Raw genomic sequence first — 23,896 nt, forward strand, 5'->3', positions numbered from 1 at the left:
CATTGCAGGCATCCTGTCGTAGTCTAATCTTGCAGAATTTGTGTATAGGAGTAACTGGAAATCACCGCCAGCCCTGTGCAGAAAATGGCACAGGAGCTCAGACTTCGAGGGGTGACTCTCACCATTTACCCCATTTTACAGGAAAGGGAGTGGAAGCTTGTAAAATCGATATTTACAAATCAAAAGCTAGTGGCAGGTCAAGTCTAGAACTCCTGACTTCAGTCCACTTGAGTGCCTTGTCCATTCCTGTGGTGTGCCTTGATTCCAGCTCTGCTGAGGGTAGTGTGTTAAATGTCTCATCTTTCATGGAATAAGGGCTTCCCATGTAGCTCAGTTAGACAAGGCTGTGGTCCTAGTGTGATTAGATTGACTACTTTTCTGTGAGTATGGTTTCAGTGTGTTTGCCCTCTGATGCCCTCTGCACTCAATATGCCAGCAAATTTGGAAAACTCAGCAGTGGCCACAGGACTGGAAAAGGTCAGTTTTCATTCCAATCCCAAAGAAAGGCAATGCCAAAGAATGCTCAAACTACCGCACAATTGCACTCATCTCACACTCTAGTAAAGTAATGCTCAAAATTCTCCAAGCCAGGCTTCAGCAATATGTGAACCGTGAACTTCCTGATGTTCAAGCTGGTTTTAGAAAAGGCAGAGGAACCAGAGATCAAATTGCCAACATCCACTGGATCATCGAAAAAAGCAAGAGAGTTCCAGAAAAACATCTATTTCTGCTTTATTGACTATGCCAAAGCCTTTGACTGTGTGGATCACAATAAACTGTGGAAAATTCTGAAAGAGATGGGAATACCAGACCACCTGACCTGCCTCTTGAGAAACCTATATGCAGGTCAGGAAGCAACAGTTAGAACTGGACATGGAACAACAGACTGGTTCCAAATAGGAAAAGGAGTTCATCAAGGCTGTATATTGTCACCCTGTTTATTTAACTTATGTGCAGAGTACATCATGAGAAATGCTGGGCTGGAAGAAGCACAAGCTGGAATCAAGATTGCCAGGAGAAATATCGATAACTTCAGACATGCAGATGACACCACCCTTATGGCAGAAAGTGAAGAGGAACTCAAAAGCCTATTGATGAAAGGGAAAGTGGAGAGTGAAAAAGTTGGCTTAAAGCTCAACATTCAGAAAACGAAGATCATGGCATCCGGTCCCACCACTTCATGGGAAATAGATGGGGTAACAGTGGAAACAGTGTCAGACTTTTCCTGGGCTCCAAAATCACTGCAGATGGTGACTGCAGCCATGAAATTAAAAGACGCTTACTCCTTGGAAGGAAAGTTATGACCAACCTAGATAGCATATTCAAAAGCAGAGACATTACTTTGCCAACAAAGATCCGTCTAGTCAAGGCTATGGTTTTTCCTGTGTTCATGTATAGATGTGAGAGTTGGACTGTGAAGAAGGCTGAGTGCCAAAGAATTGATGCTTTTGAAGTGTGGTGTTGGAGAAGACTCTTGAGAGTCCCTTCGACTGCAGGGAGATCCAACCAGTCCATTCTGAAGGAGATCAGCCCTGGGATTTCTTTGAAGGAATGATGCTAAAGCTGAAACTCCAGTACTTTGGCCACCTCATGTGAAGAGTTGACTCATTGGAAAAGACTCTGATGCTGGGAGGGATTGGGGGCAGGAGGAGAAGGGGACGACAGAGGATGAGATGGCTGGATGGCATCACTGACTCAATGGACGTGAGTCTCAGTGAATTCCGGGAGTTGGTGATGGACAGGGAGGCCTAGTGTGCTGCAATTCATGGGGTCACAAAGAGTCGGACACGAGTGAACCATTCTGATCTGATGTAGCTCAGTTGGTTAAGAATCCACCTGCAATGCAGGAGACCCGGGTTCAATTCCTGGGTTGGGAAGATCCGCTGGAGAAGGGATATGCTACCCATTCCAGTATTCTTGGGCTTCCCTGATGGCCCAGCTGGTTAAAAATCCACCTGCAATGTGGGAGACCTGGGTTTGATCCCTGGGTTGGAAAGATCCCCTGGAGAAGGGAAAGGCTACCCACTTCGGTATCCTGGCCTGGAGAATCCCATGGACTATACAGTCACAGAGTCAGACAAAGCTGCTATTGAGTAAATGATTGCTGATTAGTTTTCAGCCTGTTGACAAGGCTGACACCTGTCTTAAAATAGAGGAACTGCATTTACATTTTCAGTCATCAGGAATCTGCAGGTTACAGCAGGTGTTCATTTTGCAGTTACTTGATTTCTGGTAAGTCATGTTTATTTTTCAAGTTATAGTGAGTAATAAAATCTAGGAATCTCAAGTGGGTCTAGTAAATACCAAGTGAAGTCGCTCAGTCTTGTCCGACTGTTTGCGACCCTATGGACTGTAGCCTACCAGGCTTCTCCGTCCATGGGATTTTCCAGGCAAGAGTACCAGAGTGGGTTGCCTTTTCCTTCTCCAGGGGATGTTCCCGACCCAGGGATCGAACCCAGGTATCCACATTGGAGGCAGACGCTTTACCCTCTGAGCCACCAGGGAAGCCCCAGTAAATAGCAGATCTGAAGATAATTAAAAATGTCAAAACTCTTAAATACTTTGAATCTATTAAAAAGCACTCAGAATGGTTTATTTCAAAAATACATGTAACAAAGTGTAACTTACTGACAGTGCCCTAAGATGGCTGCACACACGTGTGTGTGTGAGAGATAGATTCACGTGTATGTATACTGTTCTAAATTTGTAATACGTAGAAGAAAATTTTTAAAAAGATTGCACATACAAATGAATTAGTACTTTCTACTATAATCTTACACAGATAAACTTGATAGAATTAATTGAACTACTATACATTTCAGTACAAGGATTTGAAAAGAAATAACTTGGCCATCTTGTAACTGACTCTTTCTAAATCTGAAAAGATTGGTTGGTTATCTCACTGAGCTCATTTCTCATCATATTTAGTTGATAAATGCCAGTGTATTTTAACTTTTATTGCCAGGGAAAGTTAAAGTAGGCTTATCTGGTTATTTTGTTATGATCATTTAGAGTTAAATGTAAATGTTGTAATTTTGAGCGACTATTTTTCATCTAAATGATATTTAATATTTACATTGCTTAAAGCATAAGAGTTGGTACCAGAAGCCGTATCTTTGATGGTACTTTCTTTTAACCAGAAAGAAAATAATAATCTTAAATATATTAGTCTTTTCATAAAAGCTGAGGTTAAAATTTTTTTTTTACTTTGCCTTTTATTTTTTTTAATCTTCCTGTTTTCATCTGAGGGTCTCACTTTCACAGTCCGTGCTAACTGCTGTTTATTCCTAACTTTATTTTCTAATAATAATTCGAGGCGTAAATACAGGTTGTTCAGCTTCACGCGATGTCACGCAGCCCACTGGTGGAAAGAAAAATCACATCTGAGCGAGCCCTTGGGCTTTGTCGTTGTGCTCGTGGGGCTGACCCTGTCTCATTTGTCCCGCTGAAGGTTCCGCAGTGGTGTGCTGAGTACTGCCTTTCCATCCACTACCAGCACGGGGGCGTGGTGTGCACGCAGGTCCACAAGCCCACGGCGGTCCAGCTCGCCCTCCGCGTGGCAGACGAGATGGATGTTAACATTGGTCATGAAGTCGGCTACGTGATTCCTTTTGAGAACTGCTGTACCAGTGAAACCATCCTGAGGTTGGTCTGGGGGGCTTCCTCGTGCTATGCCCGGTATGGCTCCTGGCTCATCCTCTGCAGTCCCAGAAGAGCGTGTTCTTTGCGTTCTCTGCTTTAAGCACCAGTAACTTGTATAACAGTAACTCATCTCTCTGTCACCAGCCTGACACCATCAGAGATCCCCTGTCTGTAAACTTCTTCCATATCTTCCCACATCCTCAGCAAAAAGTTCTGACTTGTTTTGGCTGGCCCCAGAGACCTTCTGGAGCTCCAGCTCTGGTGGGTATGTAAGAGCTGTCCATGTGCCAGCCACGGTGACACGTGGTTCTCCGAGTCCACGGGCCTCGATACGTTCTTCCATCCGCTTGGAATGTCCACGCCTCTTCCAGGCCAGGCTAATTTCCTCCTCGTCGTGAACGGCCCTGTGCAGAGGTCACCCGCTCTACGAAGACCTCCTCAACCCTCCCTTAGTGTAAATTAGAAAGCTCTCTGCTGGACTCTGCAAAATGTCATATCAGCCCTTCATGTAGGCATTGTGGGTCAGCGTTTCTGAAACTCTACTTTTCAGGTGCTTCCAGATCCAGGGACCCTTGTCAGTAGCTCCCACAAGTTGTGAGGGGGAGAAAAAAATCCTTTTATCTGTTTTTAGCTTCACTGTGAGATTTCCTTTACACAGCGGGTTCCAAGAGTTTAGCAGAAGGAAAAAGAAAAGTGGAAAAAAAAAAAAAAAAGCCCTGCTCTGGGCCAGTTTCTCAGGCAGGTTTGCATTGCAGCCCTCATGAAAAGATGAGGCATCCCAAGGGCGTCAGCTGCCCAGGCGCTGCCCGCCCACCCCGGGGGCTGAGACGGGGGTCTTGGCGGCAGTGTGTCTGCCCGTCTCTCACCCTCTTGTGGGCACAGCAGCGCACCAGGGCACACCCCTGGGAACGCCCCCTGCTGGCCTCGCATGGATGCTGCGGCATCCCCTGGCATTGCATAGCCCGGCAGAGGACCGTGGGCAGGGCTGGTCTCTGCTTACTCGTACCCCCAGCGTCTGACGTGCTGGTCCCATGGAGGGCATGCAGCACCCGTGATGATGGAAGGGAAGGTTAGTGCTGGTCCCCGCGGCTGCTGCAGACCCTGTAGAGTGCTTCTCACTCCCAGAATGCCTTTAGAACTCACTCAGTTTGCAGTAAGCTGCTTTCCCGCAAACGTTTACCTTCAAAAGTAGAAGACATCAATCCTCAGGCCGGTGTTAAACCACAGGGGACCTTTCCATCAAGAGCCCTGGGACTTGCACTTCTCGAAGATATGTAACCTTCTCTTACTAGCGCCATGATGTCCCCGAGTCATTGTATTAGTGTGTGTTTATAAACTGTTTATTATGCAAATAGTAAACGTACAAACCTCCCTGCTTTGGGGAACTCACAGACAAGTTGAGGAGTTGGGCAGGACATGCACCCTTGAAAGGGTAAAGGATCCCACACTCAGCAGATTCATTTTTCATCCTTTATATTTTAAAGTGGCCTTTCAAGTGGTCATACTTTTAGTTAAAGGACAGCTCTGACTAGTTTACATTTAATAGATGTGTTTTTATCTTAAATGCCATGTCAACTTCGGAGGAGAAGGCAATGGCAACCCACTCCAGTACTCTTGCCTGGCAAATCCCAGGGACGGGGGAGCCTGGTGGGCTGCTGTCTCTGGGGTCGCACAGTCAGACACGACTGAAGCGACTTAGCAGCAGCAGCAGCAGCAACTTTGGAAACCTTATGAAAAGGACTCTTGGATGTGGTCCCTTTTAACATGAACTCTTTTGGTGTTTTTATCTTATTAATGTAGATCAAGTGTACATATATATATATTTAGAAAGTCATAGAGATAAACACTTATGGAGTAACCCAGTAATGTCATCAGGGCAGGTCAGAGACACACCTCACCTTTTAAACATCTGTTATGGGTAGGGACTTGGCTTTCATGCTTTACGGGGAAAACCCTGTAGGACTGTAGGCATTTAATCCTTACAGCCAAAGGCAGGACTACAGTTTCTGTTGACAATTTTTTTAGCTCTTTCTGCATGTAGCTTTCCTTTCTTAACGTAGAAAATAGCCTTCAGAAGCTGTGGAGGAGCTGACCCGCAGCACACCTTAGAAGGCAGAGGGGAACTAGCGACCGCGGAAGGTTCTGGTGGCTTCCGCATCTGCCGGGCTGCCCAGCCGTCTCGTCTTTTCCCTTCACTTCCTGGGCACGCTTATTGCTGGGACGCTGCACTTTCCACCCTGACATTGCCCAGCCAGTGCAGAGTCAGCAGATAATCTGATTTGTTGCTCACAGAGTTTGAGTTGCAAGCAAAGGGGCCAGAACTAGTGAAAAGCCCTGTGTTGATAAAAGAAAGTCATCCTTTCTTTTCTTCCTGTTGCTCTGTGCTCCAAAGAGCAGGTGGCGTGGCTGTGAAATGAGCATCTCTGCTCATTTCAGAGATGCTCAACTGTTGCCTTGCCTTGCCCCACCTCTCTGCTTCCGCTTCCTCATCACTGAGCCGTGGTGGTTGCCACACGTGCTCAGGGGATGTTGTGAGAACTCAGGGAGCTGCTGTGCGTGCCTGGTGCGTGGGAGCACGGTGCCCGTGTTAGTGATCTGCGTGACTAAAGAGGTAAACTCCAGCCACGTTCATTGCCTGGAAGATGCGTGCTCACCATAGTTACTGATAAGTTCAGATTGAAAAGCTATTTAAGTAAGAGGCTCTAAGGGGGACTGTTGACTATGGATGGCAGTATTCTTATTTGATATTGTCTTTTCCATTTTCTTTGTACCTCCTTAGCATCTAATCTGTTGGGCACGTAATAGGCAGTTAGTAAATATAATCTTTATGCCACTGCCATTTTTCTGGATTCTATATAGAACAATGTAGTTCTTCTTTAAGCTTTTTTCCTGGCTTTTTTCAAACCAGTGGATACTTGAATATCATATGCCTAAAATAGTCTTTGAACTATTAACAGATATCACAATATCTTGTGGAAGTGATACATAAATTTCAAATAAGAACCCTCTAAAGCACAGATTTTTTTTTAATTATCACATTTTTAAGGTCAAATTCAATAAATATAATTTTAAAAATTAATTAAACTTTCCTATATTATGTTCTTAGCTTTCAGAAATTTAGTCTTAAGAATTTAAGGTATAAATGACATTTCCAAGATATATCCATCTTTTTACATAGTCATCAGGGACAGCATTTTCTTAAGTACTGTACACATGATCTTATTAATATAAGGTAAGAAATAGGTCTCTGTCTTATGTAGAAAGCTGGAGGTTTGTGTGCTAAGTTTTAGGATCGATCCGTAGTATTCCCTTCAGTTCAGTTCAGTTTAGTCGCTCACTCGTGTCCGACTCTTTACAACCCCATGAACTGCAGCACGCCAGGCCTCACTGTCCATCACCAACTCCTGGAGTTTACCCAAACTCATGTCCATTGAGTTGGTGATGCCATCCAACCATCTCATCCTCTGTCGTCCCCTTCTCCTCCTGCCCTCAATCTTTCCCAACATCAGGGTGTTTTCAAATTAGTCAGCTCTTTGCATCATGTGGCCAAAATATTGGAGTTTCAGCTTCAACATCCGTCCTTCCAGTGAATACCCAGGACTGATTTCCTTTAGGATGGACTGGTTGGATCTCCTTACAGTCATCCAAAAGGCCAGGTCTAGCTTGCTGAGTCTCGTAGTTTAGGTGAGTCACACTTCTCCCTTTTTGATTAAGCCTGGACGTTTTTCCATCACATACATACCTCTGTCTGGCAGAGAAGGAGCATTTCTTCCTGTCAGATCAGTGCTTAAATGAGTTTTGCTGAGAAAGGAATAGAGATTTCATTTCTGACATTAAGGAAGTAGCACAGACTAAAATAACTCGTGTTAAACAAGAGCCAGTAGCACTTACATCACTGTATCAAACTGATGAATCTCAGCACAACACCTGACAGCTAGGTTTTGGATGCAACTGTTTTTATTTTGCATGAGGTATAGTACTGTAGTATTCAATGTATTTTCTTTCTTAAGTTTGAGAAAAGGAATAATCAGCAACTTATCACTGCTTGTTTGGTAAGACAGACACAGAATGAGAACAAGTATAGGAGAAGGGCAGAAAGCACACGTCTGATTGATTCCATAAAGGTGCAGAAAGGGGGAACGTGGGCTTTATTATGAATCCATGGTGGCCACGGAAGCGATCTTTATAATTTGATGATGGCGTGGGATGTAATAGATCAGTTCAGTTCAGTCGCTCAGTCATGTCCGACTCTTTGCGACCCCATGAATCGCAGCACGCCAGGCCTCCCTGTCCATCACCAACTCCCAGAGTTCACTCAGACTCACGTCCATCGAGTCAATGATGCCATCCAGCCATCTCATCCTCTGTCGTCCCCTTCTCCTCCTGCCCCCAATCCCTCCCAGCATCAGAGTCTTTTCCAATGAGTCAGCTTCTCATGAGGTGGCCAAAGTACTGGAGTTTCAGCTTTAGCATCATTCCTTCCAAAGAAATCCCAGGGCTCATCTCCTTTAGAATGGACTGGTTGGATCTCCTTGCAGTCCAAGGGACTATCAAGAGTCTTCTCCAACACCACAGTTCAAAAGATGTAATAGATATTCAGGCTTAAGTTGACTCTCTCTGTTACTTTATGAGCATATGCAGGATACGTAACCTGTCTGAACCTCAGGTTCCTCTTTTACAAATAATGGGATAATAGTGTCTACCTGGAAGGTTTACTCTAAAAGTTAAATGAGAACTATCATTTAGTTCGACTGAAGGACTGATGTTGAAGCTGAAACTCCAATACTTCGGCCACCTGATGCAGAGAACTGACTCCTTATAAAAGACCCTGATGCTGGGAAAGATTGAAAGTGGAAGGAGAAGGGGACGACAGAGGATGAGATGGTTGGATGGCATCACTGACTCAATGGACATGAGTTTGAGTAAACTCCTGTAGTTGGTGATGGACAGGGAGGCCTGGCGTGCTGCAATCCATGGGGTCACAAAGAGTTGGACACAACTGAGTGACTGAACTGAACTGAAGGATACAGAGTCAGCAGAGGGAAGTGGTGCCAGGGGCGCAGCCCACAGGAACCAGGCTAGGCGTCCAAGAGCCCCTCCCCGTGGACTCACCTAGCACACACTTCGTCCCTCCAGCTGTGAGCTGTGACGACGAGTGTGAAATGCTGTCCTGTCAGGGGAACTCATCAGGGACTCTGTGCCAGGGGTCTGTGCTGGGCACTGGTCACATAGGCACCCTCTGCCTTCTGCTGTATTCTAAAATTCTGGACTGCCAGAAGGAAAGCAGGTTGGACCATATTACAGACAGTAAGCCTCAGTTCTGGGAATGTGAGAACACTCCCAAGTCTAAGTTCCCAAATGCCAGCCAAGGGGCACCCTTGCAAGCAGGCCTTTCTACAAATAGCCGTTTCAGACCTGCCATAGACAGGGACAGATAAAATAAATTCTTTAAATTGGCATAAAGCTTATGGTTTGGCTTCCTCAAGGAATAATGTAGGTAGATATGTGAACACTGTCAGAAAGATGATGTTTGTATGGTTCTGGATGATTAATAGGTATTTGTGATTATTTTTAAAAAACCTCCCAAGAACTACTGGAAAATTCCGTTAAAATCACTACTGACCCCTTCCTTCTCTAGGAATGCTCCCCAGTTTGCATGCTGCCCTCAAATAGGTGATTACTTTTTAGGTGCTTTTGTGTGGGTATTATTTGGGTGACATTTCAAACATGTTGATGCTCACACCTTGGTGATGTCATCTCCCAAAAAGTGCCAGCAACAGAGTCCTCCTCCTGGACCCACCGGGCCAAGAACCTGAGCCAGGACAGTCATCTGTGTACGCGCGTGCTCCACTGAACAGTGTGTGCTCCCGCTTGACGTTCCGTTTATGGAAGAGGGGAAAACTCTTACCCGACAGGAGTGTTTTGCTCAGGGTAGATGTTCAGTGTAGCTCTTGTTAATATCTGTAATAAACATTTAAGGCAGAGGTCTCTAACCTAAGGTTTAGCGATGGTCTTTAGAGGGTCGGCGAACATATGCAAACTGCGCTTAAAATTTTTGTTTATATGTATTTTTCGGTTTTGAAGGTCTGTAGATTTTATCAGCTTAAAGGAATATTGGCCCCGATCAAGATTTTAAGCCCCCAATTTAGACAAAAGGATGCTAGACAGGCATTTTTGTGGCTTATGTCAGGAGTTTCTTGTATGATCTTTTTCATGAAAGCATTCTAACGTTAATGTTTCCTCTTTGTAGGTATTGTACTGATGATATGTTGCAAAGAGAAATGATGTCCAATCCTTTTTTGGGCAGCTATGGGGTCATCATCTTAGATGATATTCATGAAAGAAGCATCGCAACTGACGTGTTACTTGGTCTTCTTAAAGATGTGTTACTAGCAAGACCAGAACTGAAACTCATAATTAACTCCTCACCTCACCTGATCAACAAACTCAGTTCTTACTATGGAAACGTGCCTCTCATCCAAGTGAAAAACAAGCACCCCGTGGAGGCTGTGTACCTTAGTGGGGCTCAGAAGGAGTCTTTTGAGTCTGTTTTACGCCTTATCTTTGAAATTCACCGCTCGGGTGAGAAGGGCGACATTGTTGTCTTTCTGGCCTGTGAACAAGTAAGTGAGTGATGCTCCAACCTTCCAGAGTGATAAGGTTACTACCGGGAGCCTTTGAACCTTGCTGGGAAGCTTTGAATAACATACAGGTTTCAGTTTGCTAATTAGCTGTTTAAATATTTGGTTCCGTCACACCTCATTTCTCTATACTTGGGAAAAAGGTTCGATAGAGTAAATAAAGCCTGTGCTTGAAGGGTGAACAGGGAACTGCCTCTAAAAGCAGGAATTGTTCTGAAACAGAATGAGGAGGGGGAGGGGGGAGTCCGAGGAGCTTGTGGGGTGATCTCCAGAGTGTTCCTGCCCCCCAGGCAGTGGGATCCTGGGCTGCCCCAGAGGCTCGCCGTGAACTCTCTCAGCAGAGGGGACACACTGGTACGGCTGCCCCCCTCATGGCAAGAACGGGTGCTGGAGATGCAGAACATAGCCTAAGCGATTGGCAGAGAATCGGGAAGCAAAAAAGGTGTTCCTACAACAGTCAGTGGAGAATTAGGCAGAGCACTAGAGTTTACGGCACACCCAGAGGGCTGTCTCCCTACACTGTTCTTAAAAAGATGAATGAGAAAACGCTTCACTTGAAACTGTCTTTCCAGAAGCACAGCTGGGACATGTACACCTGACCGTGTTACTGCCTTCAGACAGTCAGGGTCCGCTTGGGGTTGCATTTGTCTAAACGCAGTTACCCTGACCCTGCTTCTCTCTCTCCCACTGCTCTGAGGGCCAAATCTAAAAACCTCCAGAATCTTAACAGTTAGACTTTCTTCTTAGAGACTTACTGCCTGGCCTTTTCCTCCCTGCCCGTCATTTCACTCCGAGTAAAAGCCCTGCCTTTTAGACCATGACGATTCCAGTGATTAAACAAAAACCAAAAGGAAGCTGCTTGCTACTGGCTGAGCCACCCGCTGAACAAAGACAAGCACCTCGTCTCTCCATCAGCGCCTTCCAGCGTGCACACGCTTTCTGAAACGCCTTCAGGAGTGTGTGTTCTGCTTCACAGTCAGCATGAAGGATGACTGAGCCTTTAACTTTGAGACCTTTAGATAGTTTTCTCACAATGTAAATTTTATCTGTTTCTGTAAAGAAAGTAATTCAGAATCTCCAGTATGTGATAAAGTACAGCATATTTATGTTTTTCATGTATAACTTATACAGTTTCTTGAGTAGTAAATCTGCCTGCTGCAGTGATATATTCTATTATCGTTCCCTAATCCTGCATGATTCAAGATATTCAAGAAAGTCCTACGGGAAGAAATAAAATGATTAAGGAGACAGGGAAAGGATTTCTGAGAACAGAGGTTTTCAGTGTAACTGGGTAAAGCCTCAGGAAGGGAGGTAGGGCGGAATTAAAGAGTCTAAGATATTAGAAAGTTAGAGCTGCCAGGTGAAGAGAAGGCATATGTCTCAATGCTGGGGACAGGGGCAGTATAATTAAGACTGATAGGGTGAGTAATCATCTTCAGAGTAACCAAAAATTCTCAGATGGATTTTTAAAAAATAAAGCTCATAAGAAAGTTGGGAGTAGTATTTGATTCTTTAATAGAAGCTATAAGTAATGTCATAATGACTTTTTAATTGTCAGACTTCAGAAGATGCATTTCTATGTAGGATAGTAGTAGAAGCTGTAAAATCCACAGGGCTTAGAAGGGTATAGAATCTTCCTGGAAGTCAGACTGGAAAGACGTCTCCTTAAGAAACCGTCCGTCCTGCAGTCTTAAAGTCACGCACGTGGCAGTGCAGGGAAGGCTCGGGGCAGAGTTTGCAATCTGAGCCTCTGAGCGTGAGGACTCACTCGTCCTGGCAGCGGCTGCTGCTGTGGCCGAGTGGAGCACGGGGGTCTCGGGGGGGTCTCCTCCTCGTCCAGCAGGCGGCTGGTGGGCAGAAGGACAGCTGTCCTGCAGCTAGAGCATGCCTTCACTGGGAGCCAGCGATCTTCCTCGCAGCCCAGCCCCAAATCCCACAGCTGTTACCTGGGTTTCTTTTCTGCATCTATTCCCTGACAAGCTGAACACAGCTCAGTATCCTGATGGACTTTTCTTTTTTCTTTTTTACTCCTCATGTCAGGATTAACTGGCATAAGATACTCTGCTGTGGTCTCAGAATTTGTCTTTTGGAAAATTTTGTCTTGCCCTGAAATCCATGTTAACAGCTAGTGACCATCTTTCCCCTTGCTGTTTGAATCTTTCTTGATTTCGATACACAGCTTTAGAATCTGCCACAGCAAACCAAATGTCGTATGAAAACAAAGCCAAGCAGTCTAACAGAAGTGTGTACTTTTTTTTTTTTTCTCTTAAGAAATCCATTTTAAAGTGCAGAGATTCCCTCAGTCGTTTTGCTTTGGTGAACGTCAGGGGCCTCCCGTCTTCCCTAACCGGGGGCCTAGCCCCTCACATGTGAGTTAACACCCACGAGCCAGGCTCTCCCTGTGTCTTGGGCTCAGTCGAGACACGGAGGCCTGCGTGTTTACAGGGTGTTGCTCCTAACCACTTTACCGTCTTTTAACTTGAAGAAAAAGTGAAGTAGATTAACTGGAAAACAAAAATAAAGACAAATGAGACTGTCTAGCCAGGTGGTCATGCAACTTGAAGCTGTCACAGGAAGGTGCTCTTGGGTGGAAGGTTTTCCTGGAAAATATCCCACCTGGTCACGGCCCTTGCCTCTGGGGCTGGATGTCTTCCTTCAGCGCAGGGGGCTGCGTCTCCCACCGTTGTTGCAGGTGTGATGGGAAAGCCCTGCGGACGCAAATGCTCTGAACACCTTGAACAAGAAGGAAATGAGTAGACAGTTTGACGCACCAGATGAGTATCTTAGACACTTTTTAAAAATTCTGAAGATATGACCTCCAAGCTTTTTGTCATCTGAGCTTGAGGAATCTAAAGTAGATACAGTAATGTTTCTATTTTGCTCTGCTTTTGATTTCTCTTTGAAGATTTTTAAAAATTCTTTTTCCTCCCCACTTGGAACAAAATTCAACATTAGAATCCTGTTATAACTGAAGTTTTAGCAGCTGGAAGCAAATGAAAAATGACAGGCCTCGATTCTCAGAGAAAGAGAACTATGGCAGTGCAGTTTGAAGGTTTATTTTGATTGGACACTTGTGAGCGGGCTGCTGGAATGGAGCCTCCTCTTCCAGCTCGGGTAGCTGTGTGTGCCAAGGTTGCCACCTCCCCACCAGAAGGAACGTACCAGGTCCCTGTGAGGCCTGGGCAGCAGCCACGTGCAGGAGATGCAGATCAAGGACTAACTCTACTCTCTGCAAATCTCTAAGCTTGCCTCACTGAATATGTGACATGATTAGAATGATAAAAAAAAAAATTGGAATAAATAGCTTTATTCTGATTATTCTAGCTGGCAAGCTTTCATTCTTTACAGTCAGTAGTCCTGCTCTTTGCTTGGTTAAAAAAAAAAAAACCTGCCCCAAGTAGACCAGCTCCATAGGAAAGGGAAGTGTGAACAGGAGGAGGTGCCCAGGTGACTGCAGCGTGGGCCACAGCCTCTGCCCTGCTTCCTTGGGGTCTCTGGGGTAATAGGTCAGCCCAGGTCTTGCTACTTTCCAGGCAGATCTGTCCGCCTGCGAAGGCCTTGAGTTAGTTAAGTCCCATCCGACAGGTGGTGTGGAGGGAAGGAAAGATGAGCTGGAGCGCTGGACAGGAGCCTCAAATCTTTATAAAAGTCACAGAAGGCATTGTTTTACTTAGACTTTTAGTGAAATCTAACCTAATAAAATGAAATGGGGCTTCCTGTTGAAGCTAAAACTCCAATACTTTGGTCACCTGATGCAAAGAACTGACTCATTTGAAAAGACCCTGATGCTGAGAAAGATTGAAGGCAGGAGGAGAAGGAGATGAGAGAGAATGAGATGGTTGGATGGCATCACTGACTCAATGGACGCGAGTTTGAGTAAACTCCGGAGTTGGTGATGGACAGGGAGGCCTGGCGTGCTGCGGTTCATGGGTTTGCAAAGAGACGACTGAGCGACTGAACTGACTGACTTCCTCCATCTGGTAGCTAGACCCTTAAAAAAAACCAAACTTTGGAAACAAATTTAAAAGGTGTAAGAATTACATTGTGACATCTTTCTTATATGAGGTTGCAGAAATCTGGTTGTGATTTGAGAAAAATTTAATAGAAAAGTACTGTGTAAAATGTCTTGCTTTTTGAGCATTTTGCAGTAATATACTTGTTTATAGTTTTAGGGCACATAATTTACTCTTTTTCAATGTATTTGATAATGAAACATTTTTAAAGAGTATTTCTAAATTCCTGAATCTTGCAAATATATAAATAACAGTGATTATTTCCTGCCTGCTTCATTGCATTTCTGTTTTTAAAATGCTAAGTGCTAGTGGGTAATCATTTTCAGAATGACCCAGATTAAAGTCCTGATTATGGGACGTGTATGTATATTTGCTTCTATTGGAAACCTAGAGATTGCTTTACAATTCTTAGTTCTGCCACCATCAGAGCTCAGTGGTGCATTCTCACCGATCTGAAAATAACTTTTGTTGCCCTGTCATTGTTAACAGAGGTGAGAAACTGCCTTAAGCTAGAGAAATGCGTGAAGGCAAAGACAGTACATTTCACAAAAGGAAAGCCATTTTGGACTAAAAGCAATGAAATCATTTATAAATTATATTTAACTTCCCCAAAGAAATGTTCTTACACAGTTATATCTTCTTTTTGTATTTGATGATACCTATAGACAACAAATATTTCTTTCCATAAATACATTATGCAGCTTTTGCCAAATTTTTAAAAATATTTTTTTATTTTTTAAACTTTTGTATTGGAGTATAGTCGATTAACAAAATTGTGATGGTTTCAGGTGGACAGAAAAGGGACTTAGCCATACAAATCCATGTATCCATTCTCCCCTGAACTGCCCTCCCATCCAGGCTGCCACATAACATTGAGCAGAGTTCCCTGTGCTGTTCAGTAGGTCCTTGTTTTGCTTATGTTCTATGTAATATGGACAAAGTTGTTTATAATGTACTTTATTCTCATGGATGATGTTCTTGTTTTACTTTAGGATATTGAAAAAGCCTATGAAATTGTCTGCCAAGAAGGATCTAATTTAAACCCAGATCTTGGAGAGCTGGTAGTTGTTCCTTTGTATCCAAAAGAGAAATGTGCACTGTTCAAGCCAAACGACGAAACAGAAAAAAGATGCCCAGTTTATCAGAGACGAGTGGTGTTAACGGCTAGCTCCGGAGAATCTTTGATCTGTAGCAACACAGTCAAGTTTGTTATTGATGTGGGTGTGGAGAGAAGAAAGGTAATTATTATTGAGTAGGTAACTTGCCTAAATTGAGTAGGGCAGTTATCAGACTGCTGACCATTGTCTTGGGTTCCTATCACTTTGCGATCTGGGGACTCCTCTGTATCTGGCCATGTGTGCAGAGAAGCATTGTTGCATGTGGTAACCAGAGTCTTGAGCACAGGTGACTGCCTTTCGTTAGCAGGTTGGTTGTCTGGAAAATTAAATTGACTGAGGTGCTAACGGAAAAAGTTTTAAGGAAACACAACTACTAACGCAAATTACTTGACTCCCAAGCTAATCTTTGCTTCCATACATGTCTTAGGTGTTTTTGGTGGCCTCTTTATCAAAGTAATAGCATCTTTTCCCAGGTAATTTACTGGAGATTAGTTTCAAGTACACTGACTTTTATTTTAGAAAATTTTGGCTTTATCATTGACATGGTAAAATTCCATCCTAAATTTTAAAATGTATGCTTTTAATCACTGTCCTTAAAAATTAGGAAAAACGGAAATAGGATGGCTCAAGCTCTCAAAGACAGTGGGGTTTCAGAAGTCCTAGCCTGTAAACTGAAAAGAACCTGCCCTGAGTATTGCTCCATTTACTGTCATGAGGTGCTGTGTCACTTTTATCCCCGTAGGAGACTACGGGTCTCCTAAGTATCCTTGATTACTATGACAGAGCCATTCCAGCCATTAGGAGGGTTTCCTTGGAATCAGTTTGGCTTGACCTTGCAGAATTAATCCACCATTCAGAGAACCCAGGCTTATCACTTACCTTTAAACTTAGCCCTGAGAAGAATCACTGTCAGTGCCGTCTGTAGCTTTATATTAGCCTATCGGACCGGGAAGGCCCAGCGTGCGTTATAGAGGTGAGACCGTGGGGGTCACAGTCCGCTTGAATAGAAGCTTGAGGAAACGCGGCACTGTCAGAGGATCATCCTTTTGTCCACGGGGCACGTGAGTATCTGTCCCCATCGGGCAGCGTGGCGCTTTGAGAAGTGGCATCCATGTTTCAGCAGACGATGCAGAGCCCTCATATTTATAGAAGCCACAGTGAAAGCAGACAGCCCTTAAATTCATTTATCAAAGCTCTTGCAGTTTCCATTTCAAGGCAAGTGAAACAATAGCGAATATCGTACAAAAGGAATGAGTCAGTAGCAGAGCAGTTCATGAAGTCAGGTGCTGCAAACAGCAGTCACTTCAAGACGAGCGAGCCCGCAGGGTCTCGAGTGAGCCGACGCTCAAGCCCCTGTCCTTCCGTTCAAAGGTGTACAACCCCAGGATCAGAGCAGACTCGCTCGTCACGCAGCCCATCAGCCAGAGCCAGGCCGAGACCCGCAAGCAGATCCTCAGCGCCTCCCCCTCAGGTAGCCCCGCGGGCCCCGGAGCCACGCACGGCGGTCCCCGTCTGCTGGCGCCCCAGATGCGTCAGCCCCGTCTTTGCCCGGTTTCTTCCAGGAAAACTCTTCTGTCTGTACTCCGAAGAATTTGCCTCCAGGGACATGCGGCCGCTGAAGCCAGCAGAGATGCAGGAAGCCAACCTCACGAGCATGGTGCTCTTCATGAAGAGAGTGGACATCGCGGGCCTGGGCCACTGCGACTTCATGAACAGACCCGGTAGGTGCAGGCGTGGGCTGGCAGGGCTCCTGGCTGCAGCCCTGCCTATTAGCTCCTGCCCACCCCCGTCCTAAGAGTGGGTGGCCCCCTGGCAGAGCAAGCAGCCCGGGGCTTTGTTTTGTCCTGAAGCATTGTCTCCACTAGAGGTAAACCTTCTCCGAAGTCATCTAAAATTTTGTAAAAAAAAAAAAAAACCACCCTCTAGGAAATACCCGTCCTGACAACTGGAAAGTTGTCGCCGTCAGACACAGAGACACAGGGAGACAGGTGGCCAGGCCATTGGAAGCCGGGGTGGCGCTGAGACCTTCCCTAGAACCATAGGGGGTTTAATATTGAAACTCTCCCAGTAAAGACTTGGAAGACCAGTTACTTTGCTCACCCTTGCAATCTAAGGTTTTCAACAGACTCCTCCCTAGAGGAGCAGTGGGATCCCCAGGAGAGGGACCGGGTGAGCTCCTCGTCTCATCCAAGACAGACCTCCTTCCTCCTCTATAGCCATCTCCTCCCTGGGAGCCGTCTGTTCTTGCAGGAAAAGGGTCGCCGTTCTCCAGCAGAAGCTCAGGCATGCAGGGGAGAGAGGCCTACAAGGAACACATGTAAAGAAGGCCTTGGCATTCAGGTTCTTGGGAAAATTAGCACATCACCGGGATAACAGCCATGCGGTCCCAAGCCTGAGGCTTGACCCTGAGGGTATCAGCCAGCTTGGTTTGGCACAGAGCTTCCCCATCTGAGAAGAGGTTCATTAGGCCTGGGCCCTTCCTTACTAGCTGAAGTGATAGATACATTAGTGATAAACGTAGCTTGCAATGGCAGCTCGGAGGAAAGAAGCAGTCACAGGAAGATTGTAAAACGTGTATAAGCAAATGTAGGCAAGCAAACTCAGAATGCGTTTTTCTTCTACAGCAGTGGTTGGAGGGGACTGGCTGGGGCCCTGGGGGGTGGGTGATCAGGTCCAGAAAGGCTGGGAAACCAGGATTCCTTTAGCCATGAGCCCTTACCTTGCAAATGGTGAAGCCCCCCCTGTCCTTGGGTCTCGCTCTGGTCCCTGAGGGAAAAGGAGTCTGGAAGGTGGGGGTGGGTCACTCACATCCATTTCTCCAGTCTCTCCCCGGAGACCCCACCCAGCCAGTCATCACTCCAGACACCACCCCCTAAAGAAACAGGTTTTATTTTTGAAAACTGCTTATGCTGGGCTTCTCTGGTGGCTCAGACGGTAAAGCATCTGCCTGCAGTCCCGGGGAGACCCAGGTTTGATCCCTGGGTCGGGAAGATCCCCCGGAGGAGGAAATGGCAACCCACTCCAGTACTCTTGCCTGGAAAATTCCATGGACTGAGGAGACTGGTGGACTACAGTCCATGGGGTCACAGAGAGCCGGACACGACTGAGCGGCTTCACTTTCTCTTTCACGTTGATTGCCTGGCATCTTGTTTTCGTTCCAGTAGTTACTTGGTGGACCAGCATGGTGAGAGAAGAGCAGGCCTTGTAACGTCCAGGATTTTAAAAAGCAAATGGCACAGCAGAGCCAGAGTGCAGAGGAACTGCTGTGTTTCTCATGGTCACCCGCTACTGCTCACTCCGTGCGTGGGGCCCAGAGCAGAGAGCTGGGAACAAAAGGGCGAGGGAAACGATTTATTCTTGTCTCCTGGCAGTATGCATGTAACTGTTTCTGCTGTGCTTTGGGGAAATACAACTGTGGATTAACTCTGACTCATCGTTTTGAAAGGGGAAAAAAAAAGATGATGGTGGCAGCTGCTGCATTTAATGCCGCTCATAAATGAAATATGCAGATGCAGCAGAGCAGCCACCCTCCACAGGACTCGCGAGCCATGTGAAGTGGATTTGGCGTCACTAGGCTATTCATCCAGTTCCCTTGGCCTGTGTGTGCGTGTGTGCTTAGTCGCTCAGTCATGTCCGACTCTGCAACCCCATGGACTACAGCCCACCAGGCACCTCGGTCCGTAGGGACTCTCCAGGCAAGAACACTGGAGTGGGTTGCCATGCCCTCCTCCAGGGTCCCTTGGCACAGCTCTCTTAAAATCCCTCGTTTTCTTCCCTGGTGCTGAGGACTGACCTCCAAGGTGAGTGGAGGACGAAGTCCCTGTTGATCCGGGTCAGGGAGTCCAGGGCCAGCCGACCACTCGAGGTGGTCCTAGGCATCTTCCCTCTGGGAGGGCAGGGGAGCGCCGTCAGCATGGGCGGGGACAAGCTTGCCAAGCCCAGGCCCACGCCGGACGTCACCTTGGTATCTGGCCTCAGAGCTCGTTTTGCTGGCGGCCGGACAGCTGGCATTGGAACCATCTGTGAAGAGTGGACCCAAATGCAGACTTACCAAACATGGCATTCGGGACGAGACAGGGCCGTCTCAGAGACGGAGGAAGGAGGAAAGGGCAGGATCGGGTCAGTGCCCCGAAGACACATCCAGACCCTTGACCTGTGGGGATGAGGCTGGGACTTCTCAGCCTGTGAGTCAGGGAGTCAAGACGCTCTGCAGTTTTCTCTTCCACCCGAGGAGCCTGGTTGGTGAGTGTGCCCGAGAAGTGGTGGGTCCTTCATCGCAGGAAATGCGAGATTCCGCTCTGGAGTTTACAAACGGGCTAAAACCTAATAGTCTGTGTGAAGAGGAGATCGGAGGGAAACGGGCCATGGGAGGGAGCCTGGTGTGGATCCCTCCATCCCCGGCAGGGAGCGTGCTGCCAGTCGCCCCCAGCCAGGATTTGACCCCAGCGCTGGCAGGAGGCCCCACCTCGGTTTTTGAATTCACAGAGGCCACACGTCATCTGCCCAAGGCCACACAGAGCTGACCGCTGTTCCTAGATGCGGGGAGGAGGGCAGAGAAGAGGCATGAAGGTGCCGAAACCTGTGCGAGCCAGTGTCATGAGGCGCTCGGGAGTGAGAGGAGGTCATTTTCAGAATGAAAATCTGAGGGAGAGCTTAGAAGACACAGAAGGAAGCACCTTCAGCCCTCAGAACCCGTTCAGCTCTTTGTGGGTCCAGCGATTAGGATCTGTAATTTGGGCCCGGCTGGTGGAGGCTGAACGGGAACACCAGCCTCCCTCGAGCTGGGGGAGAGAGGGAAACGGGGCTGTCCTCGGCACACCGGACCAGAGGTGGCCCAGATTGCAGGCACCCCAGCACCCTGGCCCTCGTTACCAGCTGCGTGACATTCAGTGAGCGTGTTGCCCACTGGGCGCCTCGGCGTGTTCATTTGAACACGGGCATCATCAGAGCAGTCTCTTCGCAGAGGCCATTACCTTTGTTCCTCTCTGTGGCCCCCGAGAACGATGATGCGCGTGGAGTACATGCTCAGCTGTCACCACCCACGTGGTGTCCACCCAAACTCTGACACAGAAGGCTCATCGGCCCCAAGCTACAGGAGACCCTCCCGAGGCACTTTTGATGGTGTGAAAAACAGGTACTGATGCCCAGGCCTTGGGAGGCCGCACTGGGCTCCCTGGGAGGAGCCAAGATGGGCAGGAGCTGAACTGGGCTTTGGAACCGAAAGACACAAGACTGGAGGCAGCTGTGCTGACGGCACACAGGTTTGAACAGCTGCCAGCAGAAAGGCTGGTCCAGAGGCTGCTTCCACAGCTGAGGAGAAAGGCTGGTGAGCCCTGTGGCTTTGGCAGGTCGCTTACCGTTTCCCCATCGGTAACGTGAGGACAGAGGGTCTGCCCTCCTGTGTCATGGGGTTAAGAGGTGCAAATGAGATCATTTATGCAGAGGTGCTGCGTGCATTGCGTAACAGGAGGAGGCTGGCACATGCCAGGACTTACGAGCCTGTCCTTGTGAAATTAAGTGAGACAGGGGCCTTCCCCTCCTCTCCAGAGTCAAACTCTTACTCCCATTGCCTGAGAGTCCCAGGACTTTTGAGAGTCTACACCCCCAACCAGCCACCATCATGATTCTTCAATTTCTCCGCTCCGTGGGCGCTCTACTTGGGTGCACACGATGCCCGGGCCCCAGTCCTAAATCCCGCCAGGCCCTCCCGCCCTGTCCAGCTGTCTTTCTCCACGTCTGTCTGCATATGTGTGCATGTGTGTAATTCACACGCCTACAGGACACAGGGCCTGCACGGGGTGAGCACAGCTGTTCCCCCCAGGGCAGTGGTGCTCCGATTTGCTCTTGCTTTGTGACAGGATTTCTGATGCCATGGTGTCCACACATCACAATTCTTGTGGCTGCGGGTGGTGCCAGTGATGCCACTCACACTAGCATCAGCCCAGGGCTGTCGGGACAAGGACGTGGGGTGTCCTGTGACCCAAGCCATGCCTCCGGGACCCCCGAGGGCAGAGGCTGAACGGCACAGGCACGCGGCTTCCTGTCTCCATCTCTGCGTTCTTCTCTCTCCTGCTGAGCACCTGAGTGGAGTTCCCCGTGACAAGGAAGGGGAGACCTGCTATTTGACATCGAAAATCTTGGCAGACTTTTCAAGGCCATAGGAAAGATGCCACGTGAGGCTGTTGGTTCTAGAAATGACACAGCAGAGCCCTGGACCCATCGGACCTGCGCTCCTGCTTTGGATCAGCGCTGAGCCCTCCATCCAGCTGTGGGCTCAACCCTTATTCCAGACAAACGGCCTGTCTGTGAGCAGCCTTTCTGCAGGTGCTGTGGTATGAAAACGCAGATTCCATGTTGGAGCGTGGCATTTGGGCTTCCGTGGGAAAAGGGTGCAGCAAAGAGTGTGTCAGTAGCCCTCCAGGTGACTTTGAGTGATGGCAGTGGGGCAGGCGTGTGACCTTGCAGCGAGCTATCCCGCAGGGAGTACAGCGGCCGTGGGCAGTAGAGCTTAATAAAAAATGTTTTGTTCATATTGAAATTGCCTTTGGAATAAAGCAGCGTGATTTTGCAGTGTTGTAAAGAAGAGGCCTGGCACTAAAACATCGACATTCCATTTGTTAGCATGATCTACCACGGATTACACTTAAACAGCACTGCCGTAAAGAATCCTCATCTAAACCCTGCTTTTACCTACTTTTAGCTGGCTCAAAACAGGATGTAACATTTTATGGGCTATTTTTATGAGTGCTCCTTGGGTATCACCTGCTGGCATAAGAAAACATTAGGATGCTATTTTAACTGTATCACCTGCATGTTCTCTCTAGCATAATAAAACATTAGCAAGCCTTATGCGGCTATTTTTATGAGTGCTCCTTCGCCTGTATCACCTGCATGTTCTCTCTAGCGTAATAAAACATTAGCAACCCTTACGCGGCTATTTTTATGAGTGCTCCTTCGCCTGTATCACCTGCATGTTCTCTCTAGCATAAGAAAACCCCCAAGAACTTCTCTTCTTCCCCTGTTAGGACCGGGATCAGAGTCATGATGTTATTTCCACCAGTCATCCTGGGTGCAGCCGACTCAACTCCAGGGTATAAAAATGAGGAGCAGTGCCCTCTGGGGACAGAGGCTGGCTGTCCAGCCCGATCCTCACAGGGACAGTTGCCAGAGATCCTGTAACTTACGATGAAGAAGCTTTGCTGACTTACAGAAACTGGTTTCTAAGCAGCTCTCAGTAATTAAGTTTGCACTCCAGCCCTCCTGCCGTTTAATCCGAGCTGCTTATTTCTGCTGCTGCCTCTTGCACCTTCTCGGGCAGGTCAGGTGTTACTTCTGATTTCAGGGCTTGCTGATGGCACCTCGGACTAAATACTTTTTCTAAGGAGCCCATCTGTTTACTTCCTGGGGGCTGTGACTTCTCAAGGCCTCACCCTTGCCTCGGGGTCTCTAAATGCACAAATGGCAAATAGCTCTTTCCTCTTCCTTGTCTGCTGTTGCTGTCATCTGTGTGAGTTCCGGGTCAGCTTTGATTGGTGTGTTTTTCTCTTTATTGTGGGATTCTATTTTCCTACCTCGTGGTTTTTATTGGATGCCAGACGTAGTCCGTCTCACTGCGTTGGGATATTGGACATTTCATATTCATAGAAGTATTCTCAAGCTTGCCCTGGGCTGCAGGATGATCCTTTCAGGGGTTGATTTCAGGATTATGTAGGTGGCACTGGAACTGCGCTTATGGGGTAGGGGGTGGTGGGGGAGCGTAGTTATTATTTCCTCCCCAGAGCCCCATGAACCGTGAGGCTTTGCAGCCTGGCTGGTGGGAACGGGCCTGTGGTAGACTGCATGGGTGCACCAGGCACGGATCCTGTCCCTCCTGGCCTGGAGTGGTTTCTCCTATGGGCCCTGCTGACTGAGCGAGGGGCCCTCGTCCATCTGAGTCCTCCTGCAGAGCTCTCTCAGGAAGTCTGACCTTCGAGCTCTGGCCACTCGAGTCTCCAGGGACCCTCAGCACCATCTCCATGATGCAGGGAACCTGGCAGCTCCCCCAGTTCCCCTCCTACCATCACGCCTGGAAACTGAGGGCAGTAAAGCTTCCTGCGTGATGACCCCTCTCAGGAATCACTGTCATTCACTGCCTGGTGGTCTCTGTCTCTCAGACTGTTGTTTCACATATTTTGCTTATCATTTGGTGGTTGTGTGTGGGAGGGAAAATCCAGTACCTGTTACCCCATCTTGGTGGTACGAGACTTTCTAATTGTTGATTTTGTCTTCCCCAGCACCAGAGAGCCTGATGCAGGCTTTGGAAGACTTAGATTACCTGGCAGCACTGGACAATGATGGAAACCTATCTGAATTCGGAATCATCATGTCAGAGTTCCCTCTTGATCCACAACTCTCCAAGTCCATCTTAGCATCCTGTGAATTTGACTGTGTCGATGAAATGCTAACCATCGCTGCCATGGTGACAGGTATTCCTTCAGGATGG

The 23,896-nt window shown here is 47.3% G+C and overlaps 1 protein-coding gene across 1 annotated transcript in view; it reads left to right on the forward strand.

The window, feature by feature from the left end:
- Nucleotides 1-23,896, forward strand: part of DHX32 (DEAH-box helicase 32 (putative)) — a 53,694-nt gene that overhangs the window by 24,702 nt on the left and 5,096 nt on the right. The window contains exons 3-8 of the mRNA XM_070363565.1: nucleotides 3,452-3,645; nucleotides 9,893-10,265; nucleotides 15,289-15,534; nucleotides 16,786-16,885; nucleotides 16,977-17,135; nucleotides 23,688-23,879. Of these exons, the coding sequence (XP_070219666.1) occupies nucleotides 3,452-3,645; nucleotides 9,893-10,265; nucleotides 15,289-15,534; nucleotides 16,786-16,885; nucleotides 16,977-17,135; nucleotides 23,688-23,879 (1,264 nt within the window). The remainder of the gene's footprint in view (nucleotides 1-3,451; nucleotides 3,646-9,892; nucleotides 10,266-15,288; nucleotides 15,535-16,785; nucleotides 16,886-16,976; nucleotides 17,136-23,687; nucleotides 23,880-23,896) is intronic.

The sequence above is a fragment of the Bos mutus genome, chromosome 26, assembly GCF_027580195.1.
Source record: "Bos mutus isolate GX-2022 chromosome 26, NWIPB_WYAK_1.1, whole genome shotgun sequence".
NCBI lineage: Eukaryota > Metazoa > Chordata > Mammalia > Artiodactyla > Bovidae > Bos > Bos mutus.